Source organism: Anolis sagrei, chromosome 2 (genome assembly GCF_037176765.1).
Source record: "Anolis sagrei isolate rAnoSag1 chromosome 2, rAnoSag1.mat, whole genome shotgun sequence".
Classification (NCBI taxonomy): Eukaryota; Metazoa; Chordata; class Lepidosauria; order Squamata; family Dactyloidae; genus Anolis; species Anolis sagrei.
In genome coordinates this window covers 106078482-106104730 of record NC_090022.1, presented here as the reverse complement: position 1 = coordinate 106104730, position 26249 = coordinate 106078482, and the positions used below count along the sequence as shown (strand labels likewise).

The window sequence follows — 26249 nt, the reverse complement described above, 5'->3', positions numbered from 1 at the left end:
GAGAAGTTCCAGCAGATTGGAGGAGGGCCAATGTGGTCCCAATCTTCAAGAAGGGAAAAAAGGATGACCCAAACAACTACCGTCCGGTCAGCCTCACGTCAATACCGGGCAAGATTCTGGAAAAGATTGTTAAGGAAGCGGTCTGCAAACACTTAGAAACAAATGCAGTCATCGCTAATAGTCAACATGGATTTATCAAAAACAAGTCATGCCAGACTAATCTGATCTCTTTCTTTGATAGAGCTACAAGCTGGGTAGATGCGGGGAATGCCGTGGATGTAGCGTACCTGGATTTCAGTAAGGCCTTCGACAAGGTCCCCCATGACCTTCTGGCAAGGAAACTAGTCCAATGTGGGCTAGGCAAAACTACGGTGAGGTGGATCTGTAATTGGTTAAGTGGACGAACACAGAGAGTGCTCACTAATGCTTCCTCTTCATCTTGGAAAGAAGTGAGAAGTGGAGTGCCGCAGGGTTCCGTCCTGGGCCCGGTCCTGTTCAACATCTTTATTAATGACTTAGATGAAGGGCTAGAAGGCATGATCATCAAGTTTGCAGACGACACCAAATTGGGAGGGATAGCCAATAGTCCAGAGGACAGGAGCAGAATTCAAAACGATCTTGACAGATTAGAGAGATGGGCCAAAACTAACAAAATGAAGTTCAACAGTGACAAATGCAAGATACTCCACTTTGGCAGAAAAAATGAAATGCAAAGATACAGAATGGGTGACGCCTGGCTCGAGAGCAGTACGTGTGAAAAAGATCTTGGAGTCCTCATGGACAACAAGTTAAACATGAGCCAACAATGTGATGTGGCGGCAAAAAAAGCCAATGGGATTTTGGCCTGCATCAATAGGAGCATAGTGTCTAGATCTAAGGAAGTAATGCTACCCCTCTATTCTGCTTTGGTTAGACCACACCTGGAATATTGTGTCCAATTCTGGGCACCACAATTCAAGAGAGATATTGACAAGCTGGAATGTGTCCAGAGGAGGGCGACTAAAATGATCAAGGGTCTGGAGAACAAGCCCTATGAGGAGCGGCTTAGGGAACTGGGCATGTTTAGCCTGAAGAAGAGAAGGCTGAGAGGAGATATGATAGCCATGTATAAATATGAGAGGAAGCCACAGGGAGGAGGGAGCAAGCTTGTTTTCTGCTTCCTTGGAGACTAGGACGCGGAACAATGGCTTCAAACTACAAGAGAGGAGATTTCATCTGAACATTAGGAAGAACTTCCTGACTGTGAGAGCCGTTCAGCAGTGGAACTCTCTGCCCCGGAGTGTGGTGGAGGCTCCTTCTTTGGAAGCTTTTAAGCAGAGGCTGGATGGCCATTTGTCAGGGGTGATTTGAATGCAATATTCCTGCTTCTTGGCAGGGGGTTGGACTGGATGGCCCATGAGGTCTCTTCCAACTCTTTGATTCTATGATTCTATGATTCTATGAATTTGGGAATTATTCTGCACACAATTGCAAATAGTTGTTTTAAACAAATAACATTTTCTGCACAAGAAACAGCATTTTCTCCATAGAAAATGATATCTCAATGCAATTTATGTGTAAATTCACTTACAGGTCCTGTTGTAGTTCAGCGTGTTGGTCGAGTTGCTACTCCTGGTAGCAGTGAGAATGGGTCTACTCTGGAGTCAGAGGGAGAAGAGCAGCGTCAGCGCATTAGGGAAATCATTATGGCTCCAAGTGATACTGACACGTTTCCAGGCTTCTCCGATTGTGAGATGGGGGATGGGGAAGTGAGCAGAGGTGTAAAAAGGGCTGCTCGTGAGCCAGAGTCTGAGGGGGAATTACAAAGGAAACGTATTCGGGAAATACTCTGTGCACCAACAGAGGATGAAGATTTCCTTGGGTTTGAAAGCAGTTCTGGGTTTGAGAGTGATATGGAAGAGGAGGAGGAATTAGATTGGACCCGTGTGCAACAAATAAGGGACATCTGTAATCAACCCACCTCTAGTGAGGAATTTGAGGGGTTCACTGGGGATTGGCAGCTAGGGGACTCTTGGCAGGATCTGAACCCTGACAATCGTTGGCAGAGGTGGAGGGATGGGCACTCAGCTGCAGGTTTGGGGGCAGCTGAGAGTGATGACGAGAGGGTGGGGAGCTCATCAAGCTCTGAGGAAGAACTTTGAGATAAAAGTGGGTTCAGTTTGGATTGTACTTCGCAGAAGGCAAAGTGTCTTTATAGGACATAATTCTTTGTGCTGCCAATTTTCAACCTTGGGTCCTGGGCTATAGCTTCGTGTGTTCCTGAACTCCTGTTTCCTTGGTGATTCCAGCGTTCCAGCCTTTGTTTACCAATGGATTGACCACGGACCGGTTTGACTATGCTTTTGGCTTTCTGGACTTTGAACTCTAATATCGTTGTGACTGAAACATTTCTTAGTTTTGAAACCACGTTTTTCCAGCTTCTGTGACTGTATTTTTGTGCTATTTTGATTTTCAAGCAGTTTGTTTAACCTTTTGTTTAATCCGGATTATTAGGCAGCACTATAATCCGTATTATATTTTTGTTGCTTGTACCAACTTTTTTTATAATGCCAAATCGCTCCTGAGACCCTTAGCACTGAAGTTAAGTGCTCTGTACGTCCATTTTTATGTAATAAAGCTGTGTTTGAACCTTTATTCTGTGTCTGGCGTTGTTTAAGGCTTCTGGGTCCTGACAAGAAAGCTTGAGGGAGGTTGAAATGTAGTGCTGACGAAGAGTTCTACAAATACTGTGGACTCTTAAAGACACAAATATCTAGACCCTAGAGCAAATAACGCTTCGACTCTACCAAGAAACAAAGTTGACTATATTCATTGTTTATTTTGGACATATCATGAAAAGATATCTCAGTAGAAAACACAATGATGCTTTGTAAGGTAACGGGCACTAGGAAAAGAAGAAGAACACATTCTAACAAGACAGACTCAATCAAGGAAACCACAGTCTTGAGTTTTGCAAGACCCCTCAGTATGTCTGTTGGTGATTTAGAGATCTCTCATGGATAGGGTTGCCACAAACCAAAGTTGGCTTGAAACCAATGAACAACATAGTTTTCTAAGCTTAAGACATCAACACAACTAAAAATATTTCAGTAAAATAATAAAAAATGTTAAGACTTGTTCTCAGGAAATTTCACTAAAATTACATTAGCCATTCTATATCCCTTACCTTTAGTTTACTGTTTGTCTCCACCTTCCACAACTATTTCTCTTTAAACATTTTTATTAGTAGGAGCAGGGGAACAACTGATTTCTATTACCTACAATCTTGCTTCATGGCTTTACCTTTCTGTTTTGACATTCAGTTCCCAGCTTGCTACAGACCTTTCATATTGCACTGCACTTTAATCCTCCAGGGTTTTTTTTCGTTCTCCTTGAAATATGGCAGCGTATTAATCTCAATACTGGGGCTTCTCAGTCATCAGTCCTCTGCCTATGGTGTATATTGTACATGTATAAGGAAGAAAAGTTCTCTGGATTATTTTCTGCATTCTTCCTCCCTCATATTAACTTCCTCCCTCATATCAAATGGCACAGTTGTGTGCATTTAACGTTTGCCAGGTGACTACAATTGTACTACTATTTGACTAAGTTGACTTCAACTGCCACTCAAGCAGACCCTATCATGAAGTTTCCTCAGACATATTTTATTCAGGGGAGTTTGTCATTGTCTTCTACTAAGGCTCAGAGAATGTGCCTTGACAAACATCATCCAGTGGGTTTTGATTGTGGGATTTGAAGCTTTGTCTCTTTTGTCAATATCAGACCACAACACCATGCTTGCTATCATCTCAAAAGTTGAGAGAAACTGCAGTTAGATCTTGCAAATTATATCAGCAATGAAATGTAATGTAACAGCTAACACAAAAAAAGTAAAGTAGGAAAATAGGACTGTTCTCCAGCCATCTAACAGGGTTGGTTTTGATTTTGCTAGCCCTTGGCAATTACGGCATTATTTCCTTGTAAGTTTATAGAGGATATCATATGTAAAATTTTTCACTTGAACAACCAGGATGCTCTTTCAGTACTTTGTTGTTTTACCAAAAGGTGTAAATGGTATTTTTTTAAAAAAAAAATTCTTGTGATCTGTTTGAAACTGATTTTCTTTTTTTCAAAAGATTGTGTTTCCAGTTTATTGTAAGCCAAACAACTATTGTTACTGAGGTGAATACTGAGAGGCCTGATACCTAATATTCAGATAGCATAATCACACACGAAGTGTACAAAGAATTATTCCGTTTAAAGGCCTCAGTACTTTAGAGAGATTTTTCATGAGTGCTATAGTGATGGCTGTATTCCTTACAATCCAAGTTTACATCATTGCCTTCAGTGTATTAAGCTCCTTTGTTATGGAAACCACACATGGGGCCTTTTGCAAATGCCAATCAAAGGCATAATGGCTCATAAATTAGGGTAACCCAAAAGCTATTATGGATTTTCTTTGAAAGGGTGTTTGTCAAAGATTGCAGTGTGTCCTGATGCCAGTTCTGAGGCCTGCCTGGTGTTATTTATATTGTTATGAATTAAGTCTCCATTGCTGTAATTAGCAATGCTTTAGTCTGAAGAGAAAGAAAAAAAAGTTTAAATAGCAAGAAGAAATTAGGGTTATTCTTGAGCACTGCAAGATTTTTCCCCATTTGCCAGTGTGCAATGGTTTGCATGTTTTGAAATATTTGTTTCTTCAGTAAATTCAGATACTTGGCAGATATTCACACCTAAGCTTCCAGAGACATAAATTTTCAATGTGAGACTGAAAAACACCTGCACTTTTAAGGAAGGAACTAGACATAGATTCTCATTTAGCTATGAGCTAGAAACTGTTTTAGCGAGTCACAATTTCTTAACATGTCCTGCTGTATGGGATTGTTGTGAAGATAAAATAGAGTGATGGCAAAACTCAGCCATTTTACATATATAGAAAAACAGGGAAAATCCTGCCAATTTGTTTGTAGAAAATCCCTTAGGCCCATCGCTTTGATGATACCCTTTCAAATCTGTGCCTGGTATCTTATTACTGATTCTGCTTGGGTATTAGTCTAATGTATAGTTTCGTTACAGGGTTGGGATTTTATCCTGACCCCTCACAACTATCTCCCTTCCCATCTCACCTTTTAGATCTGTCTACTTTCCAAAGCCCCAATTGATAGCCAGTGGAGAGTGGGGGAGAAGCAGAATGCGTCCAGCAATATCTCTATCACTGTGTGTGCTAACTGGGTTCTCCAATACATTCTGGAGGATCCCAGGAGGGGCACACTGGTCAATTGGTCCATCATTTTGTGGTCAAGATTAAATATCATGATGCTAATGGTGATGGAGAATATACCAACTGCTTAATTAGTATAAGTGTTTTTATAAACCCTTTCTTTCTCGTTCCCCATGGTAAATGTTGCTCTGTTTCAATTTCCTTATTTTTTTTTAAAAAAAATGAAATACATTAAAATGTTTGTGACCTGATAATGGTGTTGCAGGATACAAGTCAAGGAGGTTCAGGGTTTCTTTCACATCCATAAAACTTTGCCTAACACATTTAATAATCCTTAAAAATACGTTTTTAGAAATTGTTGACAAATAAAGTAATTGTCCTTGTTCTTTAAAAAAATTGATGCTTTTAAGACAACTTCAATAACGTTTGGAATTACAAACAGTGGTGAAATAGCCTGAAACTGTAAAATACTTTATTTTGACTGGTGAAATCCTACCCCTGATAAAGGCTTAATGTTCTTTGAAGGTGGGTAGTTGACAAATTTGAAATTTGCTTTTATTATTTTCCACTGAAAATGTGTTAGAAAGTTCTGGTCATCTAATTCAGAATTGAAAATATACGGTTTATATTTTTGCACATGGAGATGTCAGAGAACATATTGTATCTGGATTAACTGGGTTGCTGTTGGCCTTTCTGTGTCAGGCACTTAACAACAAGCTTTTGCATGTTAAAGAGTGTATTAGAGGTGGAAAGGCTTGCCTTATTTATTGAGAATATTTCTGACAGTCAAGAAAAAACATGCCCTTCCAGAGATGTAAACAAGTATCAGAAGAAGAGAGGTTATGAGCCCTAACTCATTGATTAACATGAGAAGCTTTCCTATTCTTCCCTTTCAAAAGCAAAGCAAGCAAATAAAGAAACCAAGGGCAACATATTATTAGCATTATTGATAGTGTTAATAACAAATGCATCATATAGCTGTTGCCACTCAGAACTGTAAATTCTGGAGGAATCTAACAGCTTATTAAAAAATAATCTTTCTCCCTCAGATGTAGAAGTTCAGCTTGAGTTTAAAGGAAGAATTGTCTAAAGCTTAATGGTCTTTGTGCCTATAACACACAGTGGAATGGTTTTTCTGTGCATTATAGGTACATGCTGGCTCACTGCGTTCAATGCCAAAATAATTTTGATGACAGTTTTTAGAAAAATAGATATTCATTCATGTGTATGGTATCTGACAGTAGTCCAAAGCTACAGAATGAAATTGCTTTCACCTCATATTGATTCATCACACCTCAGGAGCATCATGTCTACTTAAACATACATCATGTTTAGGTGTTTTCTAGCAAATTCTGGATGCAAGGTTAACACAACCTTAATATGCATATTATGTAGGGATAAGTAAATGACAGCTTGATGCACATTTCAGCATGCTCATAAAAGCTCAGGGGGTATCCATCATCTTTGTTGGATATTAGTTTCTTCATAACCAAAGCAATAGAACCATGTGTTGAGCTGTGAATTAGAAAAACAAGTGCATGTCTTTGCTCATTTTCCAAGCCTTGCTATGTGACAATGTACTGGGCCTTCCTTGAGGCAAAAATCCAACGTTTTGATCTCTGAAGGCAATTCCCATACAGACCTAGGAAAGAAGCTTACACGAGTATGCCGGTGTTAACATTCCCTCCAATACAAGGAAAATAGAGCATTTCTGTACCACATTAACCAGTTCTATGAAAAGTGTTACCACTCATGTAACTGCATGACACTATAACAACAACTGTATTGTTCCTCTACATGGGTTTAAGATCTATTCTCGGCACGTGTATGTCCCTTAGGTTCAACTTAAAATGTTTTGACAGAACAAGGCGCCTAAAGGCTGGCACCTGCCTTTTAGTCCAACATGCTACTTTCCTGTCAGGCGGTTTTCTGACACTGCTTCTGGGTTAAGAGATCCAAGATGGCACTGACAAGCTATCCTGGAATTTTAAGAACCATACATGACAGTTTGACTTAACATTTGTAGGTTTTGTTTTTAAAAAGTTCTGTTTCTGGGGACTCCTAAGCCAGTCTTTAGGAAATAATAAAATACAAGACTGATATAGTGCATTTTTGAGAATGCTTTCCTAGAAAACTGGGTAATCCTGACAAACTCCAGAATATGCTTTAGTAATTATTAAATGAAAGGGATATGCTTATGTGTTGATTTTAAATGTCCATTTCCCCTGCATAACTACATATCATTGGCTACTAAACAATGAACAGTTACTTGAATATTGATAATATGCTACAGGCTGGCAAAATCATTGGAACAGCAAATGCTGTCTATCTGTGTCCTTGGGACACATGCTTGCATGCACAAAGGCCAAGCAATCCCATATGTTTGTACTTAACAGCACATTTGTGCATATGTTCATTTATCTAGAGAGATGCACTTGAGGTGACAGTCTAGTCCTCCCTTTATTGGATTCAAGCTGCTCCATATATGACTATTTTCTCCGTAAATAATCATAGGAAAAGCATGCATGTGTATATGTCAGCCTTCCTGAGACTTGAGATTTCCAAATGTTTTGGACTGCATTTCTTATTGGTCCCAGACAGTAAGACCAATGGTCAAGGATGATGGGTGTTACAATCAGCACTTCTGGAGAGATTGAGGCTAATAAATAGTAACGGATGGTGATAATTTTTAATCTTAAGTACAAGAATGAAAATTTCTAGTACATATAAGGTGAGAATGTAGACTTGTGCATAGTCTTTGCTCATTATGATGATATGCATCTTTTATTTCCTTATGTTCCAGAGCATAACATTTGTCACACATTTTTTTCAGCTATATATGTATTGACCCACATATTGTGTACAATAATTTCATCAAAAGACCATCAACTTTTGTTTTTGGATTGTAACATTTTGTGAAAGAGATGGGTGGGGGGGGGGGGTAGAAAGTTTTATTTGTCTTTTTCCTGGCTATTGTAATTCACTGAGCAGTGTGAGCTGCCTACAGTGTGAGATGATGCAGCTTGAGTGTTTGTTTTAATTTTAAAAATAGGTGGGAGTTGTGGATGCATGCCCCATTTTCCACAACCTTCTCTCAAGGTGCTTATTTATGCTGTGTGGGCCAATGAAAAAACAGCATATTGGTATTATCAGTATTCTTTTTTATTTCAGATTTGAAACAAATGTCCTGAAATATATTACTGCATCTTCTTTGTACAAAATATAACTTCAACAATTGATAAGAATATTTATGGATTTTTTCAATGTCAGCTTTGTAGGGCATTCAGGAAATATGGTTTAGGACTTGTTTGGAAAACCTGCTGCTTTTCATGAATGCTTTCATGGGGGAATCAGAAGTTCTTATGAGTTGCAATCAAAGCTTTCTCCAGGGCTCTTTTTCACCTCTTTGCCACCCATTCATTGCTTTGTCTTTCTAACGTATCAAGCTCTTGAAATATGATGTAGAAAACTCTCTGTATTATGTATCATCTTATGGGACCTTGATCATATTCTATCACCCAATTTTACCTGATCAGTAAAATGAATTACTTAAGTACCCACATGAGATTGGAAAGTTTCATTAGTTAGAACACTATGCTTTCAAAACAGGGTAAGGCACCATCATAAAGCAAGAAGTTCCAAGTATAAAATAAAACAAATCAAAATGTTAGAAGTGGGGCACTGAAGTCACCTGCCAGTTCCTCAAAACTCCAAACAAACACACAACCATTGTAATTTTTAAAATAACAATTCAAATGAATGAAAATATGCAAAAGCACAAGCATCCCAGTACACCATACTACTCCAAATACCTCTGTCAGGAAGATGTGTGGTCTTTATTTTCTGTTGTTACTTTGAGAATGACTATAGAGAAATTTGAGCTTGGTGGCATGTGGGGAAAAGGAAGGGGAACATCTCTCATAGTAGTTCCCCGGCTCCCAGAATGCCTCAGCGGGCATATCCAAGGCATACCACCGCCCTGGACTGCTGGGAGTCATAGTCCAGAGGTACTTCCTTGGTCCTAGGTGAGCCTGGTGGTCTTTGGAAGAGAGCGGGGAGAGTGGCAGGGGCAGCAGGGACAGCCCAGCGGGACACCACTCCTGGCCAGTCTCTGTGGCAATGCAGCCTGCTGCTCCTCCTCCCCATGCCCTCCCTCCAACCTCCTCCTCCCGCCCTCCTCCTCCTCAGGCTGCACCACTAAGGGACTTGGATTTTATTCTTTTCTTTTATTATTATTATTTATTTTATACCCAGTGTATAAGAAGACCACCGACTTTTCATACGATTTTTCAGGGTTAAAAAGTCACCTTATAAACTGGATACAGTAAACATTAACATATTTAAAAATATTTCTTCATTGAAAGAAGCTTCTTCTGATATATTTCTAAGAAACTATGGCTACTTTAATTTTATTTTCTGCCACAATAAATGTTGTGCTTCCTAACTGGAATTATTTTTGAAAATTCTGCAGCAAAGTTCTGATCAATATCATAAGCTTACTTGTTTTTAGACCAAGCAAACCTGGTTAATATGCAGTTTACTGCATCTTTGCCAAAATAACCAAGGCATCAATCCTGCTTTGTTTTTGTTTTTGTTTTTTTGTTTTGTTTTTTTTTTTAACAGAGAAAAGCTTCTGTCCTAAAGAATTACAGCTTCAGTAGTACAAAGAGTACTGCTAGCATCCCACATGGACTACTAGCTTTCTAGATGACTCATACTCAGTGCTCCTTTTCAGTATGCCATTACACAGATTGACTTCTTTCCTGTCTTTCATTCCGACTTCAGATCTGACATCCTCTGTTACCAACATTTTATGTCTGAAGTGTGAAGTATCACATGACACAGGCATTGATTTTTTGAGAAAAGGAAAGGATTAAACTTAATGCCCAAAGAACAGGTATCAAGGATGTGAATGCTAGAATGTTTGATGATGTATGCGCAGCCCAGAGAACACAGTGATTGGATGGCATATATAAATGTCATAAATATATCTAAAAAGAATTAATATGTTTCTTAAGGTAAATCCAGACAGTTAAATGTTGTGGAAAAGGCAAGAATATGAATAACTGGTATTATTTGGTAGTGCTGCCTCCCAGTCGGACCATCCTTTCTTTCTCATTTACATCATTTGGACAGAGTGCTATGAGTCCACATGTGATGGTGTAGGGACACAGGACCCCCATAAAAGTGAAAAACCTTAAATATACCTGAGTGACCACTTCTCCAATGATCCCTAGATCCTCCAGCATGACTCCATGGTCAGCTTTGGCTGGATGTCTTTTGGAATCTGTAGATTCTTCAGCATGAGGTCAACATCTGGCAGAAATTGATCAAAGAGTAACACTGGATGACCTTGAGATTTTTTGAGAGAACATTTTAATCAAATCTGCAAATGATCATATTTGCAAAAGTCAATCCAAAAATGTGGAAGGCTTACTGTATTCTACTGCCTGTGATTAATACAGGATTTTGGCTCAGTACCCTACCCTATTGCAGGGTGGGGTTTTTTCAGTAGCAGTGGGTATGTTTATAGTTCGAATGCACTACAGGAACACATAGATACAGGATGATCTTCCCCCAACCTATTCTAGGACATATGCAGGTGTGGGGGATTCTCCACCTTACAGTGCATGATAATGAAGAGGTATGAGTACTTGCTGGTGGTCTCAAATATCTCTCAGATCAAAGTTATGAGGGGTGGATGAAAAGTCTTGAGCCTACTTGTGAAGGAGCAACTGTGAAATAACCAAAGTATTTAATAGGACGGAGCAACTCTTCATTATATGTCCTGCCAAATTTCATCCATGTGCAGGGTGTTTCTCCCTGATGACTGTGGGGGAGTGGGGGATGACACATTAGAAAGAATAGAAAATCTCAGTACTGAGAAACGTGAATTGCACTATTTCCCATCAGGACAGTGCGCTGTGCCACACAGCATGCCCTTTCCTGCAGGAAATAAATGATTATCGCTTTAAATTATTTGCCCACCCACCAGTGCTCAAGTCTGAGTATATTCTAGATCTCTGAGCTGAGATTGTCAGATATGTATTGTCAGATATATATTGTCAGCGCGCGGCAGCCATGTTGCTAACTGGAGCGGGTGGCAGGGAGCACACAACGCCCTTGTTATCCCAGCTCCACTGGCTGCCGATTTGCTACCGGACCCAATTCAAGGTGCTGGTTTTGGCCTACAAAGCCCTAAACGGTTCCGGCCCAAAATACCTTTCCGACCGCATCTTGGCCTACGAGCCCACGAGGACCTTGAGATCGTCTGGGGAGGCCCTTCTCTCGGTCCCGCCTGCCTCACAGGCACGGCTGGCGGGGACGAGGGAGAGGGCCTTCTCGGTGGTGGCCCCCCGGCTGTGGAACACTCTCCCTGCACACATCAGACAGGCGCCCTCCCTCATGTCCTTTCGAAAAAGCCTTAAGACGTGGCTTTTCGAGAGGGCATTTAATTAATTAAGTGCTAACAATATGGTTATGAGAACTGGAATGGAACAAGGAATACGAGACTGGCTATGATTCCACTAAGAGATGAAGCGGATTTTAGTGTAGTTTGTAGTTGTTGTATAGTCTGTATGTTGTTGAAACTGGCTTTTGTAATTGTCTTTTATGTGTACTGTACACCGCCGTGAGTCGCCCGTAAGGGCTGAGAATGGCGGTTAATAAGTGCATCAAATAAATAAATAAATAAATATGTAAGAGATGATGATCATGATGACAGTGATGATGACAATGACAGCAAAAAGGTTGGCATTTTTTCAGAATTTCCAGCTTTAACTTTCTTATTCAAATAATTTTAAATACCTTGATTTATGTGAAGCTGTATATATTTCCTCTAAATACATTTTGGATGTTTTTCCACTTTTCAGAAGGAAAAATTGAAACTTCTTTTTCCATTTTTTGTTATTATTTTATTTTTACTACAAAATAGGTAAATTAATGTATCTGTCTCTGCTAACTATAATAAATATACCTTCATTTCAGGCATTTTTTGTTCAAGACGTCTTCTGGAACTACTCCTCTATTCAGTAGCTCTTCCCCTGGATACCCTTTGACCTCAGGAACAGTTTACACACCGCCTCCCAGACTGCTACCTAGAAATACTTTCTCCAGAAATGCATTCAAGCTAAAAAAGCCCTCCAAGTACTGTAGCTGGAAATGTGCTGCTTTATCAGCTATTGCTGCTGCAATCCTGCTTGCCATCCTGCTGGCCTATTTTATAGGTAAGTCCAACTCTTCTTGTGACTCTCCTTCTTCTTTTTCCCCCACCTCCAACTGTATTAGAATAAAAGTAACAAGTATATTGCTTCCAGAATACATTTCTCAGAGCATTGTAGGATGCTGAGGAGAGATAATTGGCTGATGGTTTTTAGTTATTTACTTTACTACAATAGTTAGAAAATCTTTGCTCTCATCTCTTGTCATTTTTCCAAATAGTTTGACTGTCAGATACTTTATGATTAGATCCATCCTGCTATATCTACATTAGATCATTGTAGGTTTTTTTGGGTTATATAGCCATGTTCAGAGGCATTCTCTCCTGACGTTTTGCCTGCATCTATGGCAAGCATCCTCAGAGGTAGTGAGGTCTGTTGGAACTAGGAAAAGGGGTTTATATATCTGTGGAATGACCAGGGTGGGACAAAGGACTCTTGTCTGTTGGGGCTAGGTGTGACTGTTTCAACTGACCACCTTGATTAGCATTTGATGGCCTGGCAGTGCCAGGGGCAGTCTTTTGTTGAGAGGTGATTAGATGTCTCTGCCTGCTTCCTCTCTGTTATTTTGCTGTGGTAATTTTTAGAATTTTTTTAATACTGGTAGCCAGATTTTGTTCATTTTCATGGTTTCCTCCTTTCTGTTGAAATTGTCCACATGCTTGTGGATTTCAATGGCTTCTCTGTGAAGTCTGACATGGTGGTTGTTCGAGTGGTCCAGCATTTCTGTGTTCTCAAATAATATGCTGTGTCCTGGTTGGTTCATCAGGTGCTCTGCTATGGCTGACTTCTCTGGCTGAAGTAGTCTGCAGTGCCTTTCATGATCCTTGATTCGTGTTTGGGCACTGTGTTTGGTGGTCCCTATGTAAACTTGTCCACAGCTGCATGGTATACGATAGACTCCTGCAGAAGTGAGAGGATCCCTCTTGTCCTTTGCTGAACATAGCATTTGTTGGATTTTCTTGGTGGGTCTATAGATTGTATGTTGTGTTTCCTCATCAGCTTCCCTATGCGGTCAGTGGTTCCCTTGATGTATGGCAAGAACACTTTTCCTCTGGGTGGATCTTTCATAGAATCATAGAATCAAAGAGTTGGAAGAGACCTCATGGGCCATCCAGTCCAACCCCCTGCAGGAATATTGCATTCAAATCACCCCTGACAGATGGCCATCTAGCCTCTGTTTAAAAGCTTCCAAAGAAGGAGCCTCCATCACACTCCGGGGCAGAGAGTTCCACTTTGTCTTTACTCTCATGGCTTGTTCTCAGTCTTGCAGCTCCTCTGATGTCTGAGATGGAGTAGCCATTGGCCTGTAGAGCCCAGTTTAGGTGGTTCAAGGACATCTAATCACCTCTCAACAAAAGATTGCCCCAGGCACTGCCAGGCCATCAAATGCTAATCATTTGTGGTCATTCCACAGATATATAAACCCCTTTTTCCTAGTTCCAACAGACCTCACTACCTCTGAGGATGCTTGCCATAGATGCAGGTGAAATGTCAGGAGAGAATGCCTCTAGAACATGGCCATATAGCCCCCAAAAAATCTACAACAACCCAGTGATTCCAGCCATGAAAGCCTTCAACAATATATATCTGCATTATTTTAGAATTACAGGAAATGTTTGATTCATCAGCTATGTCTCAAAAAGGACTTATCTCATGAAGCTCTAAAAGCAGGCCTAGCACTGCAAACCCCTTTTGGGTTTCAGCTGGATCGTGCCAGGATAGCAACTGTCCTTATCACACCAATCAGCTCCCTAAGAGCTTGGGGAAAAAATCACAAGAACATATTCTGGGACTTGTTTCTTCCTGATCCCTGTATTGGGCATTCGTCCATGCCCCCACTTTTTCTGAAGGAATTGTGCACCCCTGAAAGATCAGAATCTCATGAAACTGGAGCTTTGCAATTAAATATTTCTGCAAGTTCACAAGCACTGTCCCTTTAAACAATTTAAATGATTTTTAAAAGAAGCAGACATTTGCATTTACTATCATTTTCCTGTTTCCCTAAAAGGAAGAGGACAACTTCAACAAACCCAGACAAGCTGTTGCTTTGCATAACCTACCTGTATTATAAAAGGCAGTTAGAAGCCTTTCCCTGGTTTTCAAGGGACAGGGCTATTTCTCATTGCCAAATCAGCTCAGGTTGCAGTTTGTAACAGTCTGGTTCAAACATTTGCACACACACACACACACAAAGAAAGCTTGCAAACAGCATAAAACTATCTAATTGAGAGGGGAAATTCCTATAAATACCAAGAAGTAATGGAAAAATTGTGCAGTTTCTACAATTATTTTTATTCTTATTGCAATATGGAAGCAAAGAGAAAAAAGAGGACCGTTATACCTTTGCAGCCAAAGCTTCTCTCAGTCTGATGTTCAGAAGTCAAATTAATAGTACTGTGGTCAGGGGAAAGTAGCTGTTCAGCACCCCCCACATGACAAATTACAGTCCCCAAATTAACTGCTAAGGTTCTTTTGGATTAACCATACAGCTAACATTTTGAATACTGATTCCCATTTTTTTTGAAAAGCACTGGTTACAGATGAGTTGCAGACTGGTTTGGAATAAATATGGGAATTGAAAATTATTCTAAAAGACTATGAAATGATATTGGGATTAATTAAGAGTTAACAAGAAGAAATCTGAAATCATGTATTTAGATGTAGGGCAGAATAAAGGAAATAGAATGACAGGAATAGGTATGGGCATAATTAAAATATTTAAGAGTGAAGATACAAAAAGATATAGATAAGATGGAAGAAAATATCCAAAACAGTAAAGGGGTAGAAGAATAAGAACTCAGGGATTATGGGCAAAATAAAAGCAGTTAAAATGTTATTAATGCCCAAATTAATATATCTATTTCAAGTTCTCCCATTAGAAATTAATCAAAGACAACATATGGAACTAATATTTAAAAGATTGGATTTTTGGAGAAAAGAAATCTAAAATAGCAAAAAAATTATATATCTCAAGATGTTCTAGGATGGGGAATACCAAATTTGGAGCTATATAATTAGGCATCCCAAGTAAAATAATTACTAGAAATTAAGAGTGAGAAGAGAGAGAAATGGATTAGGTTAGAAAATGAGGATAACAAAGATCAAGGGAGTTTCAGGGAAATTACACATAATTTAATGGCAAAAAACAAAACAAAAACCTTACAGTCCCAGAAAGGTTGCATTAAAGATAAACATCTGTACAAGAAAGGGATTGACCAAAACAGATGGAAAGAAATGAGAAATAAAGATTTGTACAGAATTAAAGGTATGTATTATGTTAATGGTCAGTTAATACCCTTGGACAGAGTAATTGCAAGGACTGGAAATAGAAATTGGTTGGAAGTATTAGGACTACATAATATACTTTAAAAAGTGGTCTATGGAAGGAAAATAGAGGAAGAAAATAAGATGGAAGAGATATTTTAAAAACACAGAAATTAGAGAAATGATTGGTAGGACTAATATACAAACTGATGGTCAAGGACTGTGAATAAAACAATAAAAAGTAAATGGCAGAAAGAAGGGCCACTGGCAAGTCAAAGAATAGAGAGCCTAATTGCAGGGAATTAAAAAAAATAAACAAAAATATAAATAATTGGAAATAAAGTTCTTATTAAAATGATATAGGAGCCAGCCCAATTCTCATATATGATAAAAGATATCCGTCCAATGTATTGGCATTGTATAAGTAAAGGTTGGTATACCCAAATGTGGTAAGAATGTTCAAAAGTAAAATAAATTTGGTAAAAATAATAGAAAAAAATGGGGGAAAACCTATTTAAAATACCACTCAAAGTGTATGTAGAATTTATGTTAATGGAAGAGTTAGGGAATGACAAGATTAATATAAAAGAACAAGAACGGTTCAAAATGATGATTCAACAGGATAAGCTGTAATAGCGTGGGGATGGAAAAACCAAAAAAAATGGACTATAGAAAATTGGAATAACTATATTTATGATCAGATTCAATCTGAAATTATAGCATATATAATTTGGGAGGATACACAGAAGGATAAAACAGAAGAAATTAAAAATAAATGGAAGACATATATAGAATGGATATTAAGAGGTGAAGCCAATGTAAATATTGTACAGAAATTAAGGAAATTGTGCACATGCCGAAAGATAAAGATATAGGACAAATATGTGGTCGGGGGCGGGGGGGTGATAAGAAAGGGGATGACAGGTATTAACAATGAAAATGTTATCGAAGAGAAGGATGTATTTTAAAAAAGAAGGTGCAGATAAAAATGTTACATGAAAATGAACTGTTTATAAGTATGAGCACCAATGGAAACTAAGTGCAAGCAAAATGTTGCAAGAATAAAAAATATTGTGGAGGAGATCGCAAGCCTTGTGTGATAATCCCCAAGATCACCAGAATTTGGATGGCAATGTTGTTGCAAGAATATAATTGTTATAGGGATATTGGCTTTATAACTACCTATGGAACTCCATGGGCAAAATTCCATCCTTTCTCTTTTGGCTTCAAGGCAAAATTAGTCTGCTTTTGATATGTATTTGTATTGCATTGGAAGGTAGTCACATGTTTGTTACTGTCATGTTTTATTCTCCACAAAGTGCTTGAAATGTTTCAGATAAACTCTTCCTCCATAAAGCCTCTCTTAAACTTTTGTTCTCATGTCATCACGTCAAGACCCATGGCACTGATTTAGCAGCTCCATACTCTTTCATTATGAGGGCAAGTGTTGTCTTTATTTCTGATTCTGCTTGTTCCTTGTACTATTGTCTGCCTGGTGCTGGTATTGATCATACTTTTAGTGCCCTCAGATGTTAAGTCTACTATATCAAGCCATTCTGGCAGTCAATGGGATTTTTTCCCACCTCCACCATAATTTTAATGACAGGCATACATTTGCAAATTCTATAGCTTTCTTTAGCTCTAGCAATTTTAATTCTTTGATTACATAGTAGGAACACTATCCCAGTTATCAAATATGTGCAAACGTTAGACTGCACTCAGGAAGCTCCATGTACCTATGCAATTTGTTTCTGACACAATTTATCTGTGAAAATGGAAAAATGAATCCAAAATAGCTTTTATGTGGGCTAAGACATATAGGACAAATAAAAGGAAGAAGGCTCAATGTGGAATGGCATTTGAAATTAGAGGGTGAATTTTCCAGGAATCAAAAAATACCAATAGCTACACAATTTGCATCAATCTCTAGATTCAACTGCAGTCCTAGACAGCCTTGCTAGGTAGCAAATCCTACTGAATATGTAAGGAAGCTGCGAAACTCATTTTCATCCAGCATCTTGGAGCAATTTCCAAAACAAGGGAAGAGACTAGCACAGAAAACTAAGCTAAGACTAAGCTGTGGAAAATGTGCCCAAAAGCTTGGGTAATGGGGCTTCTAGAATCCCCCTGCTCCTGACTTGTTGGGTTCACCCATGATGGCATGGGTTTCTGTGCCATAAATGCCAACCACATTCATTAATAATGGATTAGAACTTGTTTTATCCATTAGTTTTGCCTCCTGATGTCCTCAAATCTGTTTGATGTCAATTAAGCTCCTATTCACAACATCTACTAGGGTTCATTATCACATTAGATATAAATAAAGCATTGTATGACAATTTGATTACTATTCTGGGCTATTTACCACATTGAATTAGACCCCCTCCCCCCTCAAAAAGCCCCAACATCTTAACTGATTTTAAAGATAACAACAAATTATTTCCATATTGTTTCATTTCTCTCAACCATAACAACATAAGAAGTGAAAAAGTGATGTTCATGCAAATGTTTCAAAGAATAAGGAATGCATTCTGCTATATACAGTGTTACGTATTCATAGCCAGGTGAAAGCAAACCTCCTCTAAACAAATCCTGCCATTGTCACAAATTTCACTTTGGATTTGTGACACTTTTAAATATACACCAAGAAAGGTGGTATATTGATTCAATAAAAATCTTACTGCATGGAGTTTCCCAGTGTGACTGGATTTGTCAGTCCTGCTATCATAGGCAGTTGGTACTGTCCTCTTTTGTTTCTGTGCAAGCATTGTTCATATAAGTTCTAAGACTAGGATAGGGTTTAGTGTATTTCAAACAGTCTTCTGTAAGGTCCAATGACACTTCCTCCATGCCCCCACCCCCCAAAGAAAACCCTAGTCCATTTTGCAATTAATAGTTAGAATAAAGAATACGACGCAACTCCTATTGTTCCCCTATCTTTCATCTTTATAGCTGGAGCAGTGATGAAAGTATTTGTCAGTTAAATTAATTTTAGCTCTTTCTTTCTATGCCAAACTTAAAGAATTAGAAAGTCACCTTGTCATTTTTTTCACTGCGGTAATTCTTGCCAAATGTAAAATGCCATGTTTTAAGTGTTCCTCTAAACTACTTTGACTTCTGTCAATCTGGCTCTCAGCTTGGAAAAGCATCAGGCCATCAACACGTCAGTATGTTAAAAGCGTGGTAATTTGGGGTACTTAGGGTTTCCTTTGGAAACAATAGAAGTATTATTTTCTAGGGAAGCTAAAAGCCTGCCATGTATTTAAAGTTGTTCTACTTGAAAATTGATATGTTGAGACTCATGCTGATGAATTTTAGAGTGCTGGGACTATTTTGTCGCCTTCCATCATGTGAAATAGACCTCAGCTTGGAAAAATAAAAGGGAAATGACAGGAGGATATGGTTGGAGATGAGATGCTTATATAACAACTATACTATGTGTACAGAATAAGAAGAATATCTGCAATCGATTCTCCTCTTGTTTCTGGATGCAGTTGAAGAGGAGATTGTTAAATCTATTATCATATCATCTTAGTATATAAATACTTTGTAAATGAATTTGCTTAGCCTGTCTTTAAATTAATTAAATATAGGAGTCTGTAGTCTATATTTGGCCTCAGAAATGCATCCATGCCTAGAAAACATCCATCTCCTGCATTTCTAGAGTCTGTAATGCTAGCATAGTAGCTCATAAAACTAAGATTTCTACAACTGTACCTGGACTATGGAGCAGAACAAACAACTCAGAATCTGTATGCTTGCTTACAATGCCCTGCCTAATGCACAGAGGGAGAATTATTTAAAGCCACAGACAATGCGGCCACTGTTGCCCTTTTTGGTCTAAAACTATCTCTAGCAGCTTGTGATCCCTTTATTTTATCAGTTGTAGATAAACTATTTTATGCAATACTTTTGACACAAAATAAATAAATGTGACTTTGTATCCCCAGTGGATCAAGGCCAACCACATACAGGTATAACTCAGTTCATGAAGTGGATATATTCCTGAGAATTAATTTTTAACAGAAAATTGGATACCGTAGATAGAATCATAGAATCATGTTTTATAGTGGTTCCATTCTTTCCTGGAGGAGTGCACCCAGAAGGTTTTGCTGAGGTATGCCTGTTTGGCATACTGGCCATTGCCTACGGTGTTCCTCGGGGGTTGTGTTGTCCCCCATACTTTTTAAAAATACATAAATCTTCCAGGAAAGGTTATACAGAGATTTGTGTTTAATATGAAGATACCACTCAGCTCTGTCTCCCCTTTTCAAGGAAGCTCAGTACTAAACCAGTATCTGTTATCTGTAATGGACTGGATAAGAACAAGCAAATTGAAGTGTAACCTAGAGTTATTTATCATGTCAGAAGCAAATTGAGAATACAGTTACCTAGGTTTGTAGCTTGGGTATACTTGTATTCAGCTTTAAATGTGGATGCACATGACCCAACCATAGTAACACATGGTGTGATTGTAACACAGTTGGATTACTGTAATGCAGTCAATGTGAATATGCCTTTGAGAATCATTTGGAAACTTCAGTAGGTTCAAAATGATAAAGCTAGACCTCTGCTCAGGGCTGGTTAAAGGAATCATGCAACTCCTTCATTGAAAGCACTTCACAGAATGCCAGTCCATTTCTGGGACAATTCAAAGTGCTAGTTTTGACCTATGAAGCCCAATATGACTTTGACCCAGTTTAGTTGAAAGCCTAAATCTTATGATGTTACATTTTTGTCAGCTACACATTCCTATTGTGAACCATTAATTCATTAATGCTTGAGTTTATCATTTATATTTCACTAAAAATATTTGAATAGTATTTTGTTGTTCATTCGTTCAGTCATTTCTGACTCTTTGTGACCTCATGGACCAGCCCACACCGGAGCTCTCTGTCGGCCTTCACCACCCCCAGCTCCTTCAAGGTCAAGCCAGTCACTTCAAGAATACCACCCATCCATCCATCTTACACTTAGTTGGCCCCTCTTCCCATTTTCCCCAGCATAATTGTCTTCTCTAAGCTTTCCTTTCTTCTCATGATGTGGCCAAAGTACTTCATCTTTGCCTCTAATATCCTTCCCTCCAATGAGCAGTCAGGCTTTATTTCCTGAAGTATGGACTGGTTGGATCTTCTGGCAGTACAAGGTACTCTCAGAACATTCCTCCAACACCACAGTTCAAAAGCATCTATCTTCCTTCATTCAGCTTTCCCTATGGTCCAGCTCTCACATCCGTAGGTGACTAAGGGGAATACCATTTGAATAGTATGGAGACACCAAAACAATAAGAATATCAAGATCTGTGAAAAATGGCTAACTATATCTGTGTCACAGAAAACAATTTGCTTTTGGCTGGCTACCACCTCTGGTATCTGTATTGCAGGGACAGCAATTAGGTTTAATTGAAAGTCAAGTTAAATGAGACAATTAAACTGTAAATCTAAGATTTTTCTTTTGGCCTTGCTGTTTCTTAAGATAAGAAGGAAAAGAACTAACAAAGCTGAAATAATGATCTTAGTCATCATGTTTTACCAGTTCTCTTTTACATGTACGTATGTTCTATCTAAAGACTTTTATCTTTCCGTTCTTTCCCACTCCATCCAATTTTTTTTCTAACTACATTTGTAAATTGATCCTTTTAATTATTTTCAAAAGTGACCTGCTGGCCAGATCAGTATGTTTGATTGGAACCTTGAGGATTTCCCTCCTCCTTTTTTTCTTTTTTTTCTTTTTGGGGCGGGGGGGATCAAGTTTGCAAGATCTTTAATATGCTACACCTCTGACTTTTAACAATCCTAAAGATAATAAGCTTGTTTTCACAATCCATGGTTTAGTATGACATGCTTGACAAAACTGAGCCTTGTATCCTGGTATTTTCCTTTGCATGGACAGGAGGAAGCATTAAGATATATTTACATGCACGTTTGTCTACCTGTATCCTCCCATTCATCCAAAACTGACTACTGTGGTTTAACATTGAACCTGGTCCATTTTTTAAAAAGTTGGCTTCATAATTGATAATGTTAAACATTCCTAGTTCAGATAAAATATGATGCTTTGGTTGCTAAAACCATAAATAAAGTGTTCAAAGTCATGTAAGTGGAGATACAAGAGATGAATATGCATGGTTCGTGAAGTGGTCCATCCTCAGATAACTCTGATTTGTGACTTGCTTGAAATTTAATTGCACTCTGTCTCTTCACTATTTCCATATTGATTTCAAGTTATTGCAGCTGAAGTTATGGGATTCGGGTTTTTGGTCAGGCCAGGCCAGTTGTTAGACAGCCGAACAGTCATGACCTTTTTGGCCACCCAGCTGAACTAAAAAGATCCAATAATATTATTGATTCCAGGTTTTCTCTCATTAAATGGCAATTTGTCAGTAATGCCAAAGATCTACATTTATTTTCAGGAAAGGCTTTAAAAGGCCATTCCTTGTCATGGAGTGGAATGTTCCAATAGCAGCTGTTTATTTGAATAGCATGAGATACAGGGATCCTGCTTGTTTTGCACTGTGTGTGTATATAACATTTCTTTCCTGCTGTAGGCCAGTCTGGTCTCCTGCAGTAGAAAACTGTAATTATATAATGAAGACTGTAGTCCTGTGAATACTCACCTCAAAGTAAACCATATTAAAGTCAGCAGGATATGTGCAAGTCAAGGGAAAGGAATATTTAAAAGGTATTGTAAGAGCCATTCAATACTTTTTGTATTACAGCATCAATTGAGTTAGGCATACTTTTCCCACTAAAAATAGACAATTGAAATAAACATCTTTTCGTGGTTAATATTTGTGGAGTCTCTCTGAATTAAGTTTTATGGCACAAATCTCTTACTGCAAGTTGAACATATTTTCAAAAATTGACCTAATGGCAGTTCCCTCAGCCATCACAGAATAAATTTTATCTCAGTCTGTTTCTACATAGTCACTTAATCTAGATCAGAATGTGGATCAGAATGTAGATCAGAATGTGGACTCTTGAGAGTCTCCATAGAGACTTTGGGAACCACAAAGTACTTCCAGCAACATCCACAAAGCTTCCCCCATGCCAAATTGATCCAATTCTTTTCCTTACCCCATTGGGAACAATACACTGAACAGAAGCAGCCCATTGGATAAGAATGAGCTATGGGAATCATGGCAGGAGTAAAACAAAAAAGAGAAAGTGAGTCCCTTTCAGGGAGTGGGGGCGGGAGAGAGATTTGTTTAATTTCCTGAGGATGACATATCTGGTTCCTGCATCCAGATATTTCTCGTGAATTCCTGTTCTGCAGTGACCATACACTAGTCAGCTTCAGTGCATTTTATTGCTGATTTTGGACTTTCCAGTTAGTTTTTTTTTAAGTGCTATATTGGGCTAAACACACATTCCAGTCCACATTGGGATGTGCATTTCTAGACAACCCCCTCCCTTTTATCCTACTTCTATTTTTTCAGGACTGTGTAGATGGGGCATCGGGGGGGGGGGTGTTGTTGAATCATAAAGTTGGTGTTTGTTGTCTGCATATAAGACATTTCTATCAAAATGTTACCATCATTTTGATCTTATACTTTCTTCAGAACATTTAAATTTCCCCTCTATGGTAATTTCTACTTTTTTCACTTGCTATAAACTTTACTAAACAAGAAGTAATTGTCAAAGTACTTACTTTGGAATACCTATCATTGTGATTATATTTGTGTCGCTCTCATGAATCCTTTTTGGTTAGATTATTCTAGATGTCTTACGGTGATGGTAAATGAAAACTTGTGCTACATTCTAGGGAAGCCACTGACATGCAATTGCTCTTTCACATGTTGATTTAATAAATATTGAAAACATAAGTAGAGGACATAAAATCTTAATCAAAGCACTGGGGATTTGGACAAAGCCTGTGTCAGAAATGATAGCAAAAACTACTATAGGTAGTGAGCAAAGTTCTGAAGCAATATTTTTTTATCTTAAATAGTGCACATGATGATATAGTTGGTATCAAGTAAGGCACCATATTGTAACTTCCAGAGAATGCAGTTTTTATACAATAGTTTGCTTCAAAAGTATAAACCTTAATCTAGCCACCTAGTTTGCTTTAGGGATCATCTTATTAAAAGGTATTCTTGCCTATGCGGACCAACACTTTGATAAGATATGCCTACCCTTTTTTGCATGAAAGATAAACTTTGAGGTCCTCCACCAATCCAAAATACCTGTATTAAATGAATTGTGTAGCAATTCACTTTGAAAAATCAGTATTCAGTAGCACTCAAAATCTCGAATTTCTTTCCTATGGGGATTGCACAGCAGACAGGATGCAGCACACAAGTATTTGACTTGGTGATTAATTTATAACAGGCTACAGTGCAGTGTGTCTAGTGTCATGTGTGAATAGATGCCAAGTGTCTACTAAGGCCGTTTAAGGCCAGGATCCACAATTACTCTTGCGAAACACAACTGTTGCTTCCAGTGACAGAGAAGCTTTTGACAGATTTGCATAAGGTGCTATCCAGGAGTCCCTTACATAATGTGTTCTCTGATGATTCAGTACTTCACAGCACATCTCCCCTTGTTGTGGTCTCATCATCTCGGTTCTCCCCATGACCCTGCAAAGTTACACCGGTTTAACTTTCTGACCCTCATACAATCAATAGGATTCTAGTTAAAGTCTTTGTATTTGAGTTCTTTATAGTTTTTTTAAAGTTCAACTCTAAGATTCTGTGTTAACCACTAATCCCAACACCTCTATAGATCTACATCTTTAGCCTTTCTTTGGCCAGAAGATGGGAACAAATCTAATTGTGAATTTCTACCCATCTTTAGAATTAACTGTGTCTTGAAAACTATACTTGCACAATATTATTTTGGTGTGTGTTTATTAAAGTCATAATATATTATCATAGCAATGCAACAAAAGCTACAAGTACCCTAAACAAGAACACACAAAACAGCAAAAAGGTAAGTGAGAAAATGCTGAGAAGGCAAACGAAGTGTAGAATGTAGATATGATATAAACAGTGTGAAAATAATAATTGGAAAAGGTAATAAAATATGTTGTAAAGTAGCAATACGTAGTCAAATGTGGGAATGGATATGGCAGGATATATAGAATTACATCAGAATTTATGCACTGTTTTCTATAGTGAAGTGAAAAAATATCTCCACAATAAACTCTGTATTTGCCAACACAGTGATTGAAAAAAAAAACTTGTTATCTTCTTGTTCTTTATTTATATAATTTATTTCTATAAAGATTTTCCCTTTCCTGCAGTTCCTTTATAGCAGAATACAAACTGTCTTTGGTGACATAAATACAGTATAATGAAATTGATATTATTACTAATTGATATTAGTTGCTCCAAAGTTATAACAACATATTAAAATAATTGGTCCTTTAGAGGAAAAGTCTTGCATGTTCCATGTGTCCAAGAGTAGCTTGTAGATTTATTTTGTAGATCCACCAATACATGAGACAGAAAAGCACTCACACTGAATTCATGACCCTCCTGATAAATATAACTACCGGATATTCTGGCATATAAGATGACTGGGCGTATAAGACGACACCCAACTTTTCCAGTTAAAATATAGAGTTTGGGATATATTCGCCATATAAGACTACCCCTCTTCCAACACACACCAAATAAAAATTTTAAAAGCATCAGATTTGATTTCAATATGGTAAATTTCCTATTACTATGTCTCTCAGATCTCGCACCTGCGCACCTGCACCACTTCACTGCAGTCTTCAGGAGCGAGATCTGAGAGGCAGAGGAGGAGGTACAGTAATAGGATACAAGGGCAGGCCAGACAGGTAAAAGAGGTGTGTTTGTCTGGGCCCAGAGCTACTCTATCTATTTTTTCCATAACCCGGGGTGCCCCGGAAGCCTGAAGCTTGCTCCGCCCTTCACTTACACCTTCCCAGTGAGGCGCCCTTCACCTCACCATCGGGACCGCGTTAAGTCCACGAATCCTGATGAATGGATTTTCTTCTACCGTACTTGTACAGTGGCGCCTTTAATGCTTTCATACAGTCGCTGCATACGGCAGGGACACTGCCATTGCCATTTTTGAGCTTCCCCCACCATATGCGGCAACCACAGATTCTCCAATCTGATTGGAAGTTTCAGCACCCGCTCTATAAGATGACTCCCGCGTATAAGACTACTCCCACGTATAAGACGACCCCGCGTATAAGACCCCTGACTTTTGAGAAGATTTTCTTGGGTTAAAAAGTAGTCTTATACACCAGAATATACGGTAATCATGAGCACCACTAGAAAGAGGGAGGGGGAACAATAACTCCCAGTGGAAAATATAGGCATTTGTTAGATTAATTACTCTTCCAGTTTTGAAATCTCAGAGGAGAAAGAAGACCGTGTTCTTGTGTGATTTGAGGAGGGATGTTTCAGTTTGTTTTGTGTTTTGTATTTTTGCTGAACACACAGTCTGAATGATGGAACTTCTATTAAGTTACTGAATTTTCTCTTATTGTCTACAGAGTTTTAGAGAATAAGATAGCAGGCATGTAAAGGTAATTTGCTAGATTCTGTCTTATTCTATTAAGCCCAGTATATGAAAAGAGGCAAA

At 38.4% G+C, this 26249-nt stretch overlaps 1 protein-coding gene across 12 annotated transcripts in view; it reads left to right on the top strand.

Annotated features, from left to right (window-relative positions):
- The window catches only part of TENM2 (teneurin transmembrane protein 2), a 1067106-nt gene that overhangs the window by 778533 nt on the left and 262324 nt on the right, over positions 1-26249 (top strand). For all 12 annotated transcript variants that reach the window (XM_060765004.2, XM_060765001.2, XM_060765000.2 and 9 more), the window contains one exon: positions 12188-12426. In XM_060765004.2, coding sequence (XP_060620987.2) covers positions 12188-12426 — 239 coding nt within the window. The remainder of the gene's footprint in view (positions 1-12187; positions 12427-26249) is intronic.